Source organism: Rhinatrema bivittatum, chromosome 8 (genome assembly GCF_901001135.1).
Source record: "Rhinatrema bivittatum chromosome 8, aRhiBiv1.1, whole genome shotgun sequence".
NCBI classification, from domain to species: Eukaryota; Metazoa; Chordata; class Amphibia; order Gymnophiona; family Rhinatrematidae; genus Rhinatrema; species Rhinatrema bivittatum.
In genome coordinates, this window is record NC_042622.1 from 235,727,719 (window position 1) to 235,745,529 (window position 17,811).

The window sequence follows — 17,811 nt, forward strand, 5'->3', positions numbered from 1 at the left end:
TATTCAAGGTGTGGTCTTCACCATGGAGCGATACAGAGGCATCATGACATTTTCCATTTTATTCACTATTCCCTTTCTAATAATTCCCAACATTTTGTTTGTTTTTTTGACTGCCGCGGCACACTGAACCGACGATTTCAATGTGTTATCCACTATGACGCCTAGATCTCTTTCTTGGGTTGTAGCACCTAATATGAAACCTAACATTGTGTAACTATAGCATGGGTTATTTTTCCCTATATGCATCATCTTGCACTTGTCCACATTAAATTTCATCTGCCATTTCGATGCCCAATTTTTCAGTCTTACAAGGTCTTCCTGCAATTTATCACAATCTGCTGCGATTAACTACTCTGAACAAATTTGTATCATCTGCAAATCTGATTATCTCACTCGTCGTATTTCTTTCCAGATCATTTATAAATATATTGAAAAGTAAGGGTCCCAATACAGATCCCTGAGGCACTCCACTGCCCACTCCCTTCCACTGAGAAAATTGTCCATTTAATCCTACTCTCTGTTTCCTGTCTTTTAGCCAGTTTGTAATCCATGAAAGGACATCACCACCTATCCCATGACTTTTTACTTTTCCTAGAAGCCTCTCATGAGGGACTTTGTCAAATGCCTTCTGAAAATCCAAATACACTACATCTACCAGTTCACCTTTATCCACATGTTTATTAAATCCTTCAAAAAAGTGAAGCAGATTTGTGAGGCAAGACTTGCCTTTGTTCCATAAAACCATAAAACCATGTCTTTCTATATGTTCTGTGATTTTGATGTTTAGAACACTTTCCACTATTTTTACTGGCACTGAAGTCAGGCTAACTGGTCTGTAGTTTCCCGGATCGCCCCTGGAGCCCTTTTTAAATATTGGAGTTACATTAGCTATCCTCCAGTCTTCAGGTACAATGGATGATTTTAACGATAGGTTACAAATTTTTACTATTAGGTCTGAAATTTCATTTTTTAGTTCTTTCAGAACTCTGGGGTGTATACCATCCGGTCCAGGTGATTTACTACTCTTCAGTTTGTCAATCAGGCCTACCATATCTTCTACGTTCACCGTGATTTGATTCAGTCCATCTGAATCATTGCCCATGAAAACTCTCTCTGATACGGGTATCTCCCCAACATCCTCTTCAGCAAAGAAATCATTTAATCTTTCCGCGATGGCCTTATCTTCTCTAAGTGCCCCTTTAACCCCTTGATCATTTAACGGTCCAACTGACTCCCTCCCAGGCTTTCTGCTTCGGATATATTTTTAAAAGTTTTTACTGTGAGTTTTTGCCTCTACGGCCAACTTCTTTTCAAATTCTCTCTTAGCCTGTCTTTTCAATGTCTTACATTTAACTTGCCAATGTTTATGTATTATCCTATTTTCTTCTGTTGGATCCCTCTTCCAATTTTTGAATGAAGATCTTTTGGCTAAAATAGCTTCTTTCACCTCCCCTTTTAACCATGCCGGTAATCGTTTTGCCTTCTTTCCACCTTTCTTAATGTGTGGAATACATCTGGACTGTGCTTCTAGAATGGTATTTTTTAACAATGTCCACGCCTCTTGCACATTTTTAAACTTTTGCAGCTGCTCCTTTCAGTTTTTTTCTAACAATTGTTCTCATTTTATCAAAGTTTCCGTTTTGAAAGTTTAGCATGAGAGCCGTGGATTTGCATACTGTTCCTCTTCCAGTCATTAATTCAAATTTGACCATATTATGATCACTATTGCCAAGCGGCCCCACCACCGTTACCTCTCTCACCAAGTCCTGTGCTCCACTGAGAATTAGATCTAAAATTGCTCCCTCTCTCATCGGTTCCTGAACCAATTGCTCCATAAATCTAATCAGCGTCCACATATATAACCACATCCCCCTACCCTCTTCCTGATTTCAACTAGCCAACGGCAGCTATTCCGTAAAACATCAACGAAATCCATCAGACATACCAAAGATGGCAACATCGACTAACACGGTTCACCAGATAAGACGCAGATTTCTAATAAACATACCACTAATGAAAAATTTTAAAACCTTACTTTGTCTCACCTTCTTTCTCATAAATGCTCAATCCTTAACCAAAAAATACATGTTAATATCTGACATAATACAAGAAAAAACCCCCGATTTCATCACCATAACTGAAACATGGTTCAAAAACACAGATCAAGTCTTAATGAACCAATTTGACAACAATGAATATGACACATTTTCAATCCCCCACAAGTACCGAAGAGGAGGAGGATTACTCCTTATTATAAAAAAACATTTCTCAATGAAAGCGATTCCACACAATCTCCCACAACAATTTAAAATATCTCTCTTTGACTCACAAACCTACAAATATGCCTAGTATACTGCCTGCCCAAACTTCTTGATAACGATGTCTCACCACTACTGGAATTTCTTATAACAAACATCAGTATGAAAAAACCTACTATCATCCTTGGTGACTTTAATCTTCACACAGATACCAATCCCAGATCACAAAACTGCCAAATCCTAATAGACATGCTATCAAGTCTAAATTGCAACCTACAAGTGAACAACCCCACGCATAAAGCAGGTCATACACTGGACTTGATTTTCACTAATAACTATTTCTCAGACACCTCTATTACATACAGATCAGTCCCATGGTCCGATCATTACCTCTTACAATGCAAGGCAAACGTAAACATCAACAACACTACAAAAACAAACGAATCACAACAATCTTTCAAATACCGACCACCTTTCCAAACCAACCTTCTCCAACAAGAACTTGGAAAACAACTAGCAAATCTGGACCTCTCAAATATAAATAACGCCATAAAATCATGGTTCCAAATTACAAAAGACACAGCAAACAACATAAACCCTGAAAAATTTAAACTAAAGAATCACAGAAAACAACAGAACTGATGGTTCAACTCTCATCTAAGAATCATGAAATCCAACCTTAGGAAACATGAAAAAGAATGGCAAAAAGACAAGTGTCCCTTGAACCTGCAGAGATATCGCACACAACTAGCCGCTTATAAAAAAAATTATTCTCAATACGAAACGTGACTACTACAGTCAAAAGATCAAAAACTTGCCCAATAACGCCAAATCACTTTAAAACATAGTTAATAATCTCATTTTTGAAAAAATCAGCTCCAATACAACCGAATTCAAAAACCTAAGCCAAGACTTAGCTACATTCTTCAAGAACAAAATAACCAAAATAACAGATGCCTTCAACAACTCCTCAATTGATGAAAAACCAGTATCTAAATCAACTATAACACAATGGTCTAATTTCGAACCTATCACCGATGCTTCACCATCAAGATTTCAGAACCGTCTTACAATCTCTCATCCTCACCAGCCTTGATTACTGCAATTCACTCCTGATAGGCCTACCCAAAGAGACCTTAAAACCACTGCAATTACTACCGAATGCCGCAGCGAGAGTCCTAACCGGTAAAAAGAAATCGGAACACATCACACCTGTGCTTAACAGTTTACACTGGCTACCAATTGAAAAAAGAATTGAATTCAAAATATTAACAATTCTACACAACGCAATTTACAAACCAGATAACACAGCGCTTGACAATGTAATACACATACACAGATCGCAACGTACGACTAGAACAGCAAGTAAATTACAGCTAGAAATACCATCACGCCCATTAGCCAAACTATCCACCACAAGGAACCATATCCATTGCCGGACCGAAATTATGGAACTCACTACCAGAACATTTGAGCTCACAAAGCAACACTAAATCATTTAAAAAAGAGCTCAAAACATGGATATTCAGACAAACATACAAAGATGGTATAGGTTAAAATTTCATTTCATCTACCAATAGCAATAACAATTCTAAGAACATGACAGAACATTTTGTAGCTTGACCCTGCATGATTTCGATCACGGATATATCCTGTTATAAACGCTGAATTTGCTCGTTATATGTTAGTTTCGATCACAGATCTATCCTGTTTTAAACGTTGAAGTTTTAATTTTGTTGTATGTAAATATCTTTCTGTTTTACATTTTCTAAAGTTTAATGTATCAGGTTGTTATAATTGTAAACCGGAGTGAAGGCTGATACGACCCGTATGACATAGTGAGGGCAAAAGTAGCACCGGCGCCATTTTGAATATTGGCAATACGGCGCGAGTGCAGGAGGTCGCTCCCGGACCCCCGCTGGACTTTTGGCAAGTCTTGTGGGGGTCAGGAGGCCCCCCCAAGCTGGCCAAAAGTCCCTGAGGGTCTAACGGGGGTCCGAGAGCGATCTCCTGCACTCGTGACGTCGGGTGTCAGGAACCAAAATAGCGCCGGCGCTACCTTTGCCCTGTCATATGGTAAGGGCAAAGGGCTACCGGCGCCATTTCTATTAACGCAGCCGTGGCCCGAGAGGGGGAGATCGCGCCGGGACCCCCTCACTGGACCCCAGGTAATTTAAAACATTTTGGGGGGGTTCGGGAGGTTGGGGGATTTGTTTTAAAGGGTCGGGTGGGTTTTAGGGTTGTTTTGGTGTGCCGGTTTTCCCGCCCTCCCCCGATTTACGATTTTTAACGATTTTAAAAAAAAACAAAAAAAAAAACATGACGATCAGATTTCCCTCCCCCCCCCAGCCAAAATCGATCGTTAAGACGATCGATCACACGATTCACATCCCTATTATCTACCATTACTTCTTCTGTATGATCTGATTTTATTTGTTCTATCCTCCTATTGCTCAAATAAACTTACTTTCCTAAGTACCCGGAACCGTGATGTTATGAATCAAAGTTTGTGTAGAGAATAAGCTGCTGGGTTCAAGCCCCCAGTATAATCCCACTAATTTGTGTGTTTATATTGGGTGAGTCCCCGAGGTAGTCCTGTGTGCATGCAGACAATAAGCTCCTCAGTGATATTAGTCCACCAGTTCAGAGCCCCTGGGCAGAATGCCAGCGTGCATGGTCTGAAACCGGAACATGGGCTGAGATGGGACTTTGGGTAGTAGATGAACCCTAGTAACTCCAACACCCGGATGGTCAGGCGCACGGACCTGATGGCTCCTGCCTGAGAGGAGCTTTTGACCAGCCAGTTATCCAGATAAGGGAAGACATTCAATCCCATCCTGCTCAGGTGTGCCGCCACCAAGGCTAGGCATTTTTTAAAAAGACACGTGGGTCTGACTACAGCCCAAATAGCAACACGTGAAACTGGAAGTGCTGTTTTCCCACCAAGAATCAGAGATAATTCCGGTAAGTGGGGAAGATCTCAATGTGGGTATATACGTCCTTCAGATTGAAGGAGCATAGCCAGTCCCCTTTCTGCAACAAGGGGATCAAAGTGCCCAGGGAAACCATCTTGAACTTTTCTTTTTGGAGAAATCTGTTCAAGGTCCTCAGATCTAGGATGGTTTGGAGTCCTCCTGTTCTCTTTGGAATCAGGAAATACCTGGAGTAGAATCCCTGCCCTCTTTGCCTTGGTGGAATGGGCTCAACCACTCTGGCTATTAAGAGGGAGGAGAGCTCTGCAAGCATTACCTCCTAATGCGCTACTGGACCCCAAAACGGGCTCGAGGGGAAATTTGATGGGGCATCCAAAAGGTTTAATTGGTAACCCCTGACAGACGATGGAAAGAACCCATTGGTCTAAGGTTACATTGCGCCACCAGTTCACAAAGAACCATAGCCTTCCCCAGACTGGCAGATCCATCGCCCTGGTTACGGGTGACTTGGCTATGCTCCCTATGACCCAGTCAAAACCCCGTCTCAGGAGTTGACTGAGGCACTGGCTGGGCCTTTGCAGTGAGGGGCGGAGGATAATACTTCCTTTGGTGAAAGAAAGTGTTCATCTGCCCTGATCTCGCAGACTTCCTAAATGAGGACTGGTCTGGAGTGTTGGCAGAGAGTTGATGGAGGATCTCATAATAGTCCTGGAGTTGGGCTACTGCATCCTTCACCTTGTCTCTGAAGAGATTCTCTCCAGGGCACAGCACGTCAGCAAGTCTTTCCTGTAACTCCGATCAGAGATCTGAGGCCCGAAGCCATGCCATTCTATGGGTGCCGATTCCCGCTGCAGAGACCCTCAATGCCATTTCAAAAACATGGTAGGTCGCGCAGACCTTGTGTTTTCCACACTCCAGGCCGATATACACCAGCAACATGAGGGTGTACTGCTGCTGTTGAGGCAGCTGCTCAGCCACTTCCTGCACCTGTTTCCAGATGTCTTATGAGTTGGCTCATATACAGCTGTAAGAAGCTATGCAGGCAATGAGCATAGCTCCCTGAAAAACCTTCCTCCAAAGAGCATCCATCACTCTGTGATCCTTCCCCAGGGGCGCTAAGGAATTGGTCAGAGAATGCTTAGCTCTCGTGAGAGCAGATTCAGCAACCACAGATTGGAGAGGCAGATGACACTTGTCGAATCCAGTAGCCTTCTGGACGAGATAAATCATGTCCGCCACCTATACCCCCCCTTTTTTACCCCCCACCCTCCCACCCCACACCCTCCCTATACCCCCCGCCACCCACCACACACCTTATCGCTCCCCAGTTACCGTACTCAACTGTAATTCAAGTTAAAACATACAACCTGTGTTAAAAATCTTAAATTAAGCTACCTTTTATTACCTGCCATAACTGCTGTAAATAAGCTAATATTTTATATATATTTGTTTAAATGTTAAATAAGTTATCCTTATAACCTGCCATAACTGTTGTAATTAAGCTTCCATATATATCCTCTATATAATCTATATATCCTTCTTTAACCGCTGTAACTAAGCGACAATGTTTAACCCCGTTAATCAACCTCTCATGTAAATACTGCTACGTTCCTTTACCTTTCTCAGCTGCTGTCTTTCCTCCTTTTACCTTTCTCCCTCTCTCCCCCCCCTTTTTCGCTCCTGCTCCATCCCCCACTCCCTGTTTTTTGTAATTTCCTCCTTTCTCAAGTTTATTGTAAACCGGCGTGATGTGCTTGCACGAACACCGGTATATTAAAAGCTGTTAAATAAATAAATAAAATAAATAAGGAAAGCACTGTGAGGGGGTGTTCCCAGATCCTCAACAGCAACTTCTTAAGGATGTCATGTACTGGGATCACCATGACCTCCTTAAGAGGTTCCAAAAACTGGAGGATCTCCAGCATTTTGTACTGACCATCCTCTTCAGTTAACAACTGAAAGGGGATAGCCTCCACATCAACCGGACAAACCCTACGAAGGTAAGGTCCCCTCAGGTGGGGACCTCCTTTGCTTCTTGAGAAGGGTCTGAAGGGAGACCATCAGAGGCATCATTGGGACCTCCGTTGAGTCATCCCCCCGGGGGTCATAAGGCTCCTCATCCTCCATGTCATCAACCGGCGAAGGGGCCCTGGGCACTTGGCCTTCATCCAGTGATGCAGGCACCGACAGCATTGGACAGGGAGGGGGGGCTGGCTGAGACACTGAGGCGCAGGCCTCGGTGTCTCAGCCAGCCTGGGGGGAGCTTCCTCCTCCGAGGAGCTGGCCAGGACCTCCACATTAGCAGGGGGGAGGCTCCGGTGCCCCGCCGGGCATTGGCGTCATCCTGGGAACCAACACTGGCTGGGTCGGTAACATACCAATGAGCGCATAGAGAGAGACTCGAGCAGCATGGCGACAGAGCTCCACTTCTCCCGCTTGACAGCCAGCTGCACGCGCCTTTCAAGCTCCTCCTTGAACATATTGCCAATGCCAAAACTGATTAAGAGAGAGAAGGCATGATCAGATCATCTTTGCAATTGATAGGAGGATCAGTGGCTGGCACCAGGACTGATGGAGTCTGTGGCTCACCCCTGGCATCTGTGGATGACAGACTATCTTCGCCACTGGGTCGCTTTAAGGGCATCACAGCATGAGCCAGTACATCCCCGTGCCCGACACTGAGCATTGACAGGGACTGGTGCAAATGCTTTCTCAGCTTCCCTCGATGCTTGGTACAGTCCTTTCCCGGTGCCAAGGAAATGACGAGGAATACGATGTCCTTGGCATGGAGGAGCTCGTCGATGGTCTATCTACGGCGCCCCTATCAGCTGTCAGCCCCACCAAAGTCAATGGCTCAGTGTCCAATGGTGCAGCTCTGTGGTCCCTCGATGCAATGCCTTTGATGCTGATGGCTCAGATTTCTTCGACCCAAAGAGTTCAAGTAGACATCTGTTTAGGGTCATCTGAGCGCACCTGCGGCAACCCTAGCTGTAATGAGATGCCCCCAGGCAGAGAACACATTCATCATGGGGTCCATGATGGATATGGTCCTCAGGCACCAGGGGAATTGCTTAAAACTGGATGAGGTTATGACGGGACGAAAGAAAAGGGATGCTAAATCAAACTTGATGGCAACTGCCATTGATGACTGGCGGGTACCGACCACACCGCTGCCCAGGGGGAATCCCTAACTAGGACGCTAAAGTAAGAACGAAGAGGGATCCAACATTAATCGCTGGCAACAGCAACACAATAGAACATGAAAAACTGTAATGGAAGTTTTCCAAAATAGGCCAAACACGAGGCTCACTAATCGCGATGCTGCAGCTTCGCGGAAAAGAAGAGACTGAAAAGGGACCCTGCATGGACATGTGGTATAGGATAATGTGGACATACTCAATGTGGCCAAGTCAAATTTCTAGAAACTTTGCCACAGGTTTTCTGTGTTGGGCCTCCATCTGATGATGTCACCCAGGTGCAAGGACTACCATCCTGCTTGTCCTCAGAGAAACCTAAATATAGTGTACTGCAATAATCAAGCAGTGGCATTATCATTAACTGAACCATTGATTGAAAATCAGAGGATAGCAATGTCCTTAGCGAATGTAAAAGTCGCAACTTGTAGAAGCCTGATCTGACAACAGCTTTTATCTGTGGAATAAAAGAGTTTTGAATTGATAATGAAACCAAAACTTCTAGCTTGAGAAACAAGTTTGATATGCTCCCCACTGATTAATATAGAAAGAGGATTAGCGATAGCTTCATGATGTTGCATTAATTTCATCTTTGTTTTCCCTAAATTTTGTACTAGTTTATTTTAGGTTATCCAAGTCTTGATTCTAGTCATACAAAAAGAAATCTTTTCAGAGGTTTCGTTCCAAGACTCTTCAACAGGTAGATAAAACTGGATGTTGTCTGCATAGATATGAAGCCCTCACAGAGGCGGGCTAAGCAAATAGGTGCCAAATAGATGTTAAATAATAAGGGCTACGTATGTCTATGAATGAACACAGATTTTGAAAATATACGCCTGTCAAGATCCCCTTGGACCCCCTGATGTACTGAGTATTTGGTGCAGATAGGATACTAAACACGAGTGCAAGGGAGGGAGGAGAAGCAAATGGACACACACAAACAAGACAATCTCATAAGCCTTCTTTCCTTCAAGAATGCAGGCTTAAAAAACAGGCTTATTGTGTTGCACATGGATTTTAAAATGTTTCTACTGGAAAAAAAAATATTCAAAAAGGCAGACAGAAAACCTGCAGAGCAAGTTTAACATGCTATTCCTAATTATGTTTTAGAGTGCAAGTATTTTTTCAGCCAACTGCCAAGACATTCTATGGCAAAAAATGTTTTACTTGCCATTAAACCAAAGGTGAATACCTTAAATTGCACCAGCAGGACCTGCAGACTTTCACGTGGTTCTTGAGCAAGCAAGATTGCACGAGTTCTCTTACTATAAAGCAACAACAGGCACTGAGCCAATCAAGCAGTTGGACTGGCCGGCACACCTCCCTGACTCTGAATCTATGTATGAGGTCACCTCATACATGAGGCACAGTCAGCTGTCTCTTGTCTGTCCTGTGCACAGCTCTAGGCCAAGTAAGAGGTGGAGGGCATGTCAGCAATGTGTTTGGCTGGTAATCTTCTACCTTTCTCCAGTCCCCCAACTCCATGCCCCCTCACGCCATCCTCAGGGAAGTCCAAGAGAAGCAGAAGTTGCTATCTCCTGGAACGAACATCTGGACTCCACCATAAGAATCACCCAAACATCTACATGAGCTTTCCAGATCAAAGTCCCTTTTTCAGAGGCCACAAAGACACCTGAAGAAGAGACCTAGGTAATCTTAAGAACATAAGAAGTTGCCATACTGGGTCAGACCAAGGGTCCATCAAGCCCAGCATCCTGTTTCCAACAGTGGCCAATCCAGGCCATAAGAACCTGGCAATTACCCAAACATTAAAAAGATTCCATGCTACTAATGCCTGTAATAACATTGGCTATTCTCTAAGGCAACTTGATTAATAGAAGTTTATGGACTTCTCCTCCAGGAACTTATCCAAACCTTTTTAAACCCAGCTATACTAACTGCCCTAACCACATCCTTTGGCAACAATTTCAGAACTTAATTGCTCACTGAGTGAAAAAGAATTTTCTCTGATTTGTTTTAAATGTGCTACTTGCTAACTTAATGGCGTGTCCCTAGTCCTTCTATTATCTGAAAAAGTAAATAACTGATTCACATTTACTGGTTCTAGTCCTCTCATGATTTTATAGACCTCTATCATATCACACCCCCCCCCACCCCCGCCCTCAGCTGTCTTCTCCAAACTGAAAGCTTACAAACAATGATGTCTTTGGATAATTGTTATGTTGGTCCAAGGAAAGAAGAAAGTATGAAAACCTGCAAAGAACCCCAATTTATCAGGGCCAGTGCTTCTATTAGGCAAATTAGGTGGTTGCCTAGAGTGCCAAAAATTTGGATATGGCAAAATCCCATTAGCATGAGGCCGAGAATTGCAGAACCACTAATACTAAAGAACGGAGCGCTGCGCTGGAGCTATAGGTAAGATGCATATGGGAGATGCATAACAAAAGTTTTGTCTAGGATGGCAAGTACTCTTGCACTGGCCTTGCATTTTATGAAGGGCCAACATGGTTACCAGAAGGCAAGGCAACAGTCCATGAGTTATCCCAAGAGGTCCTATTCAAAAATAGCCTCGAGAAACTACTGTTCACTTGTTATTCTATGGTCAGCTGAACAAATGATTGTTTTCTCCTCATTTGTAGACTTGATTTATTGGAAAGTGATAAACTAGAAAATGCAAATTAAAAAATAAATAAATACCAAGACAGCAGAGCCTGAAACTGTTTTACGAACAGAGGAAAGCAGATGGGAAAACAACAAACAATCAAATGAAGAGAAAAGTCACAAGATAGCATTATCCACTTACTCTGCATCTATCACAAAATGCAGTACAGAATCAGCAAGAAAGTGCAATTAAGTCAAAATACCAGTGAAACAGAAGCACACTACATGATCCATAGATTCACTAATACGAATAAATTAATAGGGTTTTTTGGCCTAGTTTTCTTTCTTCTACACCTGAGCTTACAGCCCGGTTGGAATCTGCCCCCACCCCACTGATTGCCACTTATGATACTGGTAGGTGGAGGGGGATCGTATAATTTTAGGGCTGAGGCACCATGGGCCTTCAGTCCCAACATCTCCCCCTGTGCTCCCCTATACCTACAATTACAACTCACCCTCCTCCCTCTATACTTCAATCACCAAAGTGACAGTCCTTGGATAGGTGGCCCTAGATCCTGGACTCCCTTCTTAACCCAGTATGAGTATGATCTGAAACCCAACTCTAGGTGTTACTCTGCTTTTGCAATAAACAGGACTCCTTTCACTCTTCCCCCCACCCAGGGGGCTTTGCAGGCAGCCTCTGTAGTAGCCTCTGCTGGGCTGAGGTACAGAAGATAGGTAGTGAAATCAAATATGGGTCCCTTGCCTGGCAACGTGCAGTAGTGGCCCCAGCCTCTTGGAACCTTAATTTAATTTCAAGCTATTTTTAAAACTAGAATAAAACAAACACGTTTCCATCATGTCCAGCCTTCTTCAAAAGTGTTCTGAACACATTTTTTAAAATTAAAATTATAAAGTAAAAAGCTTTGGTGAGATCACTTCATCTCACAGGGCAAAGATTCCCAAACCTGTCCGGAGACTCCCCAACCCATTAGATTTTAAGAATACCAAAAATGAATATGCATAAGATGTATTTGTATAAGTATAGTAGGTCTCCAGTGCACTCACATTTATCTCATACATATTCATTGTAGATATCCTGATTTTCCCAAGGACAAGTTTGGGAAGCTTTGTCATAGGGCTCCAGGTGTAAACATACAGATTAGCCAAAGAATCTTAGATACCTCAAATTAAAATTAAAATAAAACATCGTAAACCCAGCTCTGTATAAAGCACCAACCTAGCAAGAAAGCAGATATCCTGTATGGCTCTTACCTTTCTGACAGTGATCCTGAGTCCAGCAGCGTTCAATGAAGATGCCATTGATCACTGTGGCTGGGCAGCTGCTCTTGCCCTTCACAGCCCCGGGACACACATCCCCACATTCTTCTTTGTCATCCTTGTTTGCCACGATGTAATTATCCTCCACAGAGTCTACAATACGGGACCAATCAATGGTGGACAGATAGCACAACTCATCATTCTTCTCAATGCGCACCGCCCCCCGGGTAATGTTCATCAGGCTATGCAACCCAATCTCCTTCAGATGCATCATCTCAAAGATAACCAGGGCGTAGTTGAAGAAGAGGTGTGTGCCCCGGATGACAGTAAGGTTGGGGAAGAGGACCTTCAGGCTCTCCAGCCCATAGACCCGGAAAAGCAGCAGGTAATCAGTGATCATTGTAAGCTTGGGGAAACTCAGCTCGCGGAAGCTCTCTGGCTTGGTGTGAAACATCAGCAGGATCTGCAGGTGTCCTTCAATCACAGTGCAGTTCTCCAGCATGTTGAACTGAGTCAGGTTGTTTCGGATGTCCATGCTCCGGCAAACTGGAAGACCAGAAAAAGACTAAAATTAACCAATTTGAAAAAAAAAAAACAGGCATTATATATTCACAGGCAACTCCAGTTTGATAGGTCAGAAGAACCACTGTCAATTAACCAAATTTCTGAAGATTTTAGTAGGTTTTAATTTTTATTTTAAAAAAGTGCATAACAGCAATAAACAAAATGCAGTAAATGCCACTGTTCTCTTACTTCATAGGATTTTACAAGAGATAACTACAATAAATGTTACACTCTTTCATACGTTTTATACCTCACAATGAATTTGATAATAGAAACTCAATACATTCCATAATACTTTTTCCTTGCTACACGTTCTCGAGTTTCAGAAACTCTTGGCTTCCACAAGGACTACATGCCCCCTTAACACTGGTCCGTCTTCAATTCTAAAAACTGCGGAGGGATACATTACTTACATGGTTGACTCATTTAATAAATGTTTCACTAGATGCTGGGAAATTTCTCTCTAGCCATAAATTAGCCTTAATTTGTCCCATAGTTAAGAAACTCCAGGTAAATAAAAGCAATCCATCTAAACTATAGATTTATTTCAAACTTATCATTTGTTAGTAAGATGATACAGAAAGTCAAATTAAACTAGGTAACAACTTCTCTCCAGTCAACTACCTGGTTAGATTCTCAACAATTAGGGTTCTAAGAAGAAGGTGACAGGACTGATTAATTCCTCCTAGCTCTCATGACCAGCTTTGAACCCTTGATAGGGGCAATTCTTCTCTCATCATTCTGTTTGAGCTATCCAAAGCTTTTAGCAGATATTAAGATTCAAAGCTAAATTTTGATAAACAAATTGCTGAAGTTTCTAAAAATAAAAAATAACAAAAAAAAAAACAGCCTACATCTGGACAGCTACATCCCTACTGAGAACAAAATGATTTAATACTGGCAATGTAGAAACTGGTTGGTTCACACCAGGACTATTGCAGCTCTCTAATCCTGGATCTCCCAGACAAATAAGTTAAATTGCAATTAGTCCAGAATTGTGCAACCAGAGTGATTACAGTAACTCAAGAGTGAGAATCCTTCCCCAATACTCAAGAATTACAATAAAAATATCGCTGCCATCGAAAACCTTAGGTTCTTAAGAGTATTAGTCACTTTATAGTTCTTCTAGAATGGACTGGTATGTGCCTATAAGAGCATTTAGATCTGTTCATGAGCCTCATTGAAGTTACCTAATCATACTGAACTTGGATTAATTAAAATGTGGAACGTGTCCTCTTGGATGGGGCCTTCATTCTAAACATCATGCCAAATGACCTCCACTTTCAACTGGATTACTTATCTTTCTGGTGCCAGCTAAAAACATGGTTCTTTGGTCTAGCATTTAATTAAATATTTTAAACTGTTACATTTTTCATGGCATTCTTAGTAGACTATTTTAATATTAGCGTGTAGCAAATGAGCACAAACTGACAAACTGTCTGCCTTTATTACACTGATTGTTTTACAGTATAGTAAGTTTGCTCATCATAAACATGGTTCTCCATAGACAGCAGGAAGAATTAGCCATAACACATAGGTGACGTCATCCAACCGCACCGAACAGACCCTCTTCTCTTAGTTCATAGAACTTTTGCTTTAGTGAGCATGTGTGGAAGTTCCCATGTAGGCATTGTCTCATGAGCACCCTCAAAACAATTTCAGAGCTAAGACTATCTAGGTAGTCAGCTCTCCAGAGAAGCAGGCAGGTATTTATCCTAGCTAACTCATCCTGCTGTCTATGGAGAAACCCATTTACAGTAAGTAAACTTGCTTTCTCTGTTGACAAGCAGGGCTGAATTAGCCATTACATGTGGGGAGTCCCAAGCTGAAGGTTGCAGCGAAGTATTTACGGAATAAGCAACCTGGACCTTTCAGTAGAGAGTGGGTTACTGGGTAAACAGGCTATGCAAAACTGCTTGTCCAAATTTACTGTCACTTCTTGATAGATTGTCCAGATAGTAATGGGACGTGAAGGTATGCACCAATGACCAAGTTGCAGCTTTGCTGAGGTCTTCAATAGGCATGGCTCATAGATGAACCACTGATACAGCCATTGCTCTTCACCTGATAAGTCTTAATGGAATCTGTAATTTGGAGGCCAATTAGTGCTTAACAATGCACGATACTGTCTGCTAGCCAAATGGACAATGTTCACTTGGCAATTGCTATGCCTGTTATGATCATAATAAATGAATAGGGAAATACCTATAGTTACCTGAGTGTAATCCACTTTAAAGTGACCAAAAGGTGGAATATAAATCAAATGAAAATAGTTGTGAAGCTGGCAATGCTACTGAGTTCTCTTTAGTAGTAAGCCAAATCTCTCTTACAGTTCAAAGAAGGAAAAGCTTTTTCACCTTCATGTACATATGGTCTTGGAAAGAATGAGGCAGATTTTTAATCTTACGCGCGGCGCGCACAAATTTACACCCAATTTTATAACATGCACGCGCTGCCACGCGCATGTTATAAAATCCAGGGTCAGCTCGCACAAGTGGGTGCACAATTGTGCACCTTGCTCGCGCTGAGTCTGAGGGGAGCCCTGATGGCATTCCCCGTTCCCTCCAAGGCCGCTCCAAAATCGAAGCGGCCTTGGAGGGAACTTTTCTTTCGCGCCCCCCGACCTTCCCCTCCCTTCCCCTATCTAACCCACCTCCAGCCCTACCTAAATCCCCCCCCTACATTATTTTGTTTTTTACGCCTGCGCACGCCAGCCAGCCGGCGCACCATCCCCCAGCACAGCCGCTGTGCCGGAGGACTCGGACCGCCCCCAGACCTCTGCCCCACCCCCAGCCCACCCCTTTTTCAAAGCCCTGGGACATACGCGCGCACAGGGGTAGGTTTTATAGGGTTACACGCGTAACCCTTTGAAAATCTACCCCAATTTGCGTAACATGATGGCTTGATTTATATGAAAAGCAGCACCACCTTTGGTAGAAATTTGGGATGAGTGCAGACCACCACTCTATTATGGAAAAACTATGTATGGAAAGTAATGTAATGTACCAATGCCTGAAGCTCACTGTCTCTTCTGGCTGACGTGATTGCAATGAGAAATATTTTCCAAGAGAGAAACTTTAAAGAAACAGACTTAATGGTTCGAAGGGTGGTTTCATAACCACACTAAGATCCCATGGAACAAACAGTTGAGCCACAGAGACTTGGTATGCCAGAGACCTTTCATAAACTGCGAGACTAAAGGATGAATGGATATTGATTTTCCCTGCACTTGAACATTTTAGTCCACTATGGCACTGAGGTATACTTTGAACAATGAGGCACTAAAACCTGAAGTAGAAAGAAAGAACGAACAAGTACTGCAGTAGCTCCCACTGTTTGCAAGCAAACAGGTCCATGGAACTCTGTTGACACCAGAACGAAAACCATTTCCATTTAAATCTGTATGCCCTTCTAGTTGAGGTTTTCCTGAAAGATATTAAAATGTCTTCAACTTCTTTGGGTAAGGATAGGGATGCAATCAGTTAGCGCTCAATTTCCAGGCTGTGAGGTTGACAGCAAAGCTGTTTGGATGGTACAGACAACCCTTCCCGAATCAATAAGATCAGATCGGCCTGGCTGATTGACAGCTGCACCAGGTCGAAAACCATACTTGTCTGGGCCATGCTGGTGCAATAAGTATCAGGCGGACCCGATCCTTGAGAACCTTTTGCACTGTTCTAGCTTTTAGGGGAATTGGTGGAAAAGCATGCATGAGATTTGTATTCCAGGAGAGCAGAATTGTGCTGAGCAGACCTGAGTTTTCTTGGAAGAATGGAGCAAAATCTTCCCACTCTTCTGTTTTACTCTGATATGAAGAGGTCAATGAACGAATGTCTCCAAAAGATGAAATAGTCTGTCGGCTATTGGCTGATGCAGGGACCATTTGTGAGGACAAAACACTTTGCTACCATGTTGACAATCCTTAGAACGTAGGTTGCTTGCAGTGCAGCTTGATGATTGCACGCCCATTCCCATATCTTTATGGTCTCTTGGCAAAGAAGAGTCCATGGCCCTGTGCTTCCTTGCATGTGACATAAAATATGGCTACTTGATTGTTGGTCTGGATGAGAATTTGCTTTCCCTCAAGAAGATGTGAGAAAGCTCTCAGGGCATGTCTGATTGCTTGAAGCTCCATCAAGTTGATTTGAAACTGCTGCTCCACTGATGACCAAGATCCTTGGGTTCAGAAGGGACTCATGTGTGCTCCCCATCCCTTGGTGGGTGTATCTGTCACTAATATGACCTGATGGAGAAGCCAGGGGGGGGTGTCCTTCCTCTAAAACCTGGGGGTCTAACCACCACTGGACCTCTCTTTTCATTTACCTTGAAACAGTCATAAGAGTTGTCAAGGACTGAGTTAACTGGTTTCATTGGGAGCGGAGGCCCCACTGTAGGATACACCTGTGGAGGTTAGCTAGAGAGACCTTATGAACTGCCACCGCCATATGGCTCAGAACAACTAGTATTTCCCCGGCTTTTGCCTAATCCATTCACACCAACCGATTAGCTAGGGACTCAAGAACAACTGTTCAATCTGTCAGGAGAAATCCATATACCAATTAATTTGATTTTGAGATGGAATCAGGGTTGATTTCTCAAAATTTTAATAGGAGGCTTAGTGACTGAGAAAGCTGAATCATCTTCTGCAGGGAGGTCAACTTTCCCTCCTGGGATAGTGCCATAACTAACCAGTCATTTAAGTAAGAGAAGACACAGATGCCCTGATAATTGGAGATGTGCTACCACTACAGCTAGGCATTTGGTAAAGAATCTCAGTGCCACTGAATGTCTGAATGGGAGCACCCATTATTAGTAATGAGAGGATCTCACCATAAAGTGCAGATAGTGCCAGTGGAAGGGATGGGTGGGTGGGTGTGTATGTGGGTATACACATTCTCCAGATCTAGGACACACATCCACTACTCTGCCTGGTTGAAGGGCAGAATTGTGTGGAGGGAGTTCATCTTTAATTTTTCCTCTAATAGATTCTTGTTCAGATTTTGTAAATCCAGGATGGGA

At 43.0% G+C, this 17,811-nt stretch overlaps 1 protein-coding gene across 1 annotated transcript in view; it reads right to left on the reverse strand.

Moving 5' to 3' along the window:
- Nucleotides 1-17,811, reverse strand: part of INSR (insulin receptor) — a 369,067-nt gene that overhangs the window by 281,802 nt on the left and 69,454 nt on the right. The window contains exon 2 of the mRNA XM_029614140.1: nt 12,223-12,774. Coding sequence (XP_029470000.1) covers nt 12,223-12,774 — 552 coding nt within the window. The remainder of the gene's footprint in view (nt 1-12,222; nt 12,775-17,811) is intronic.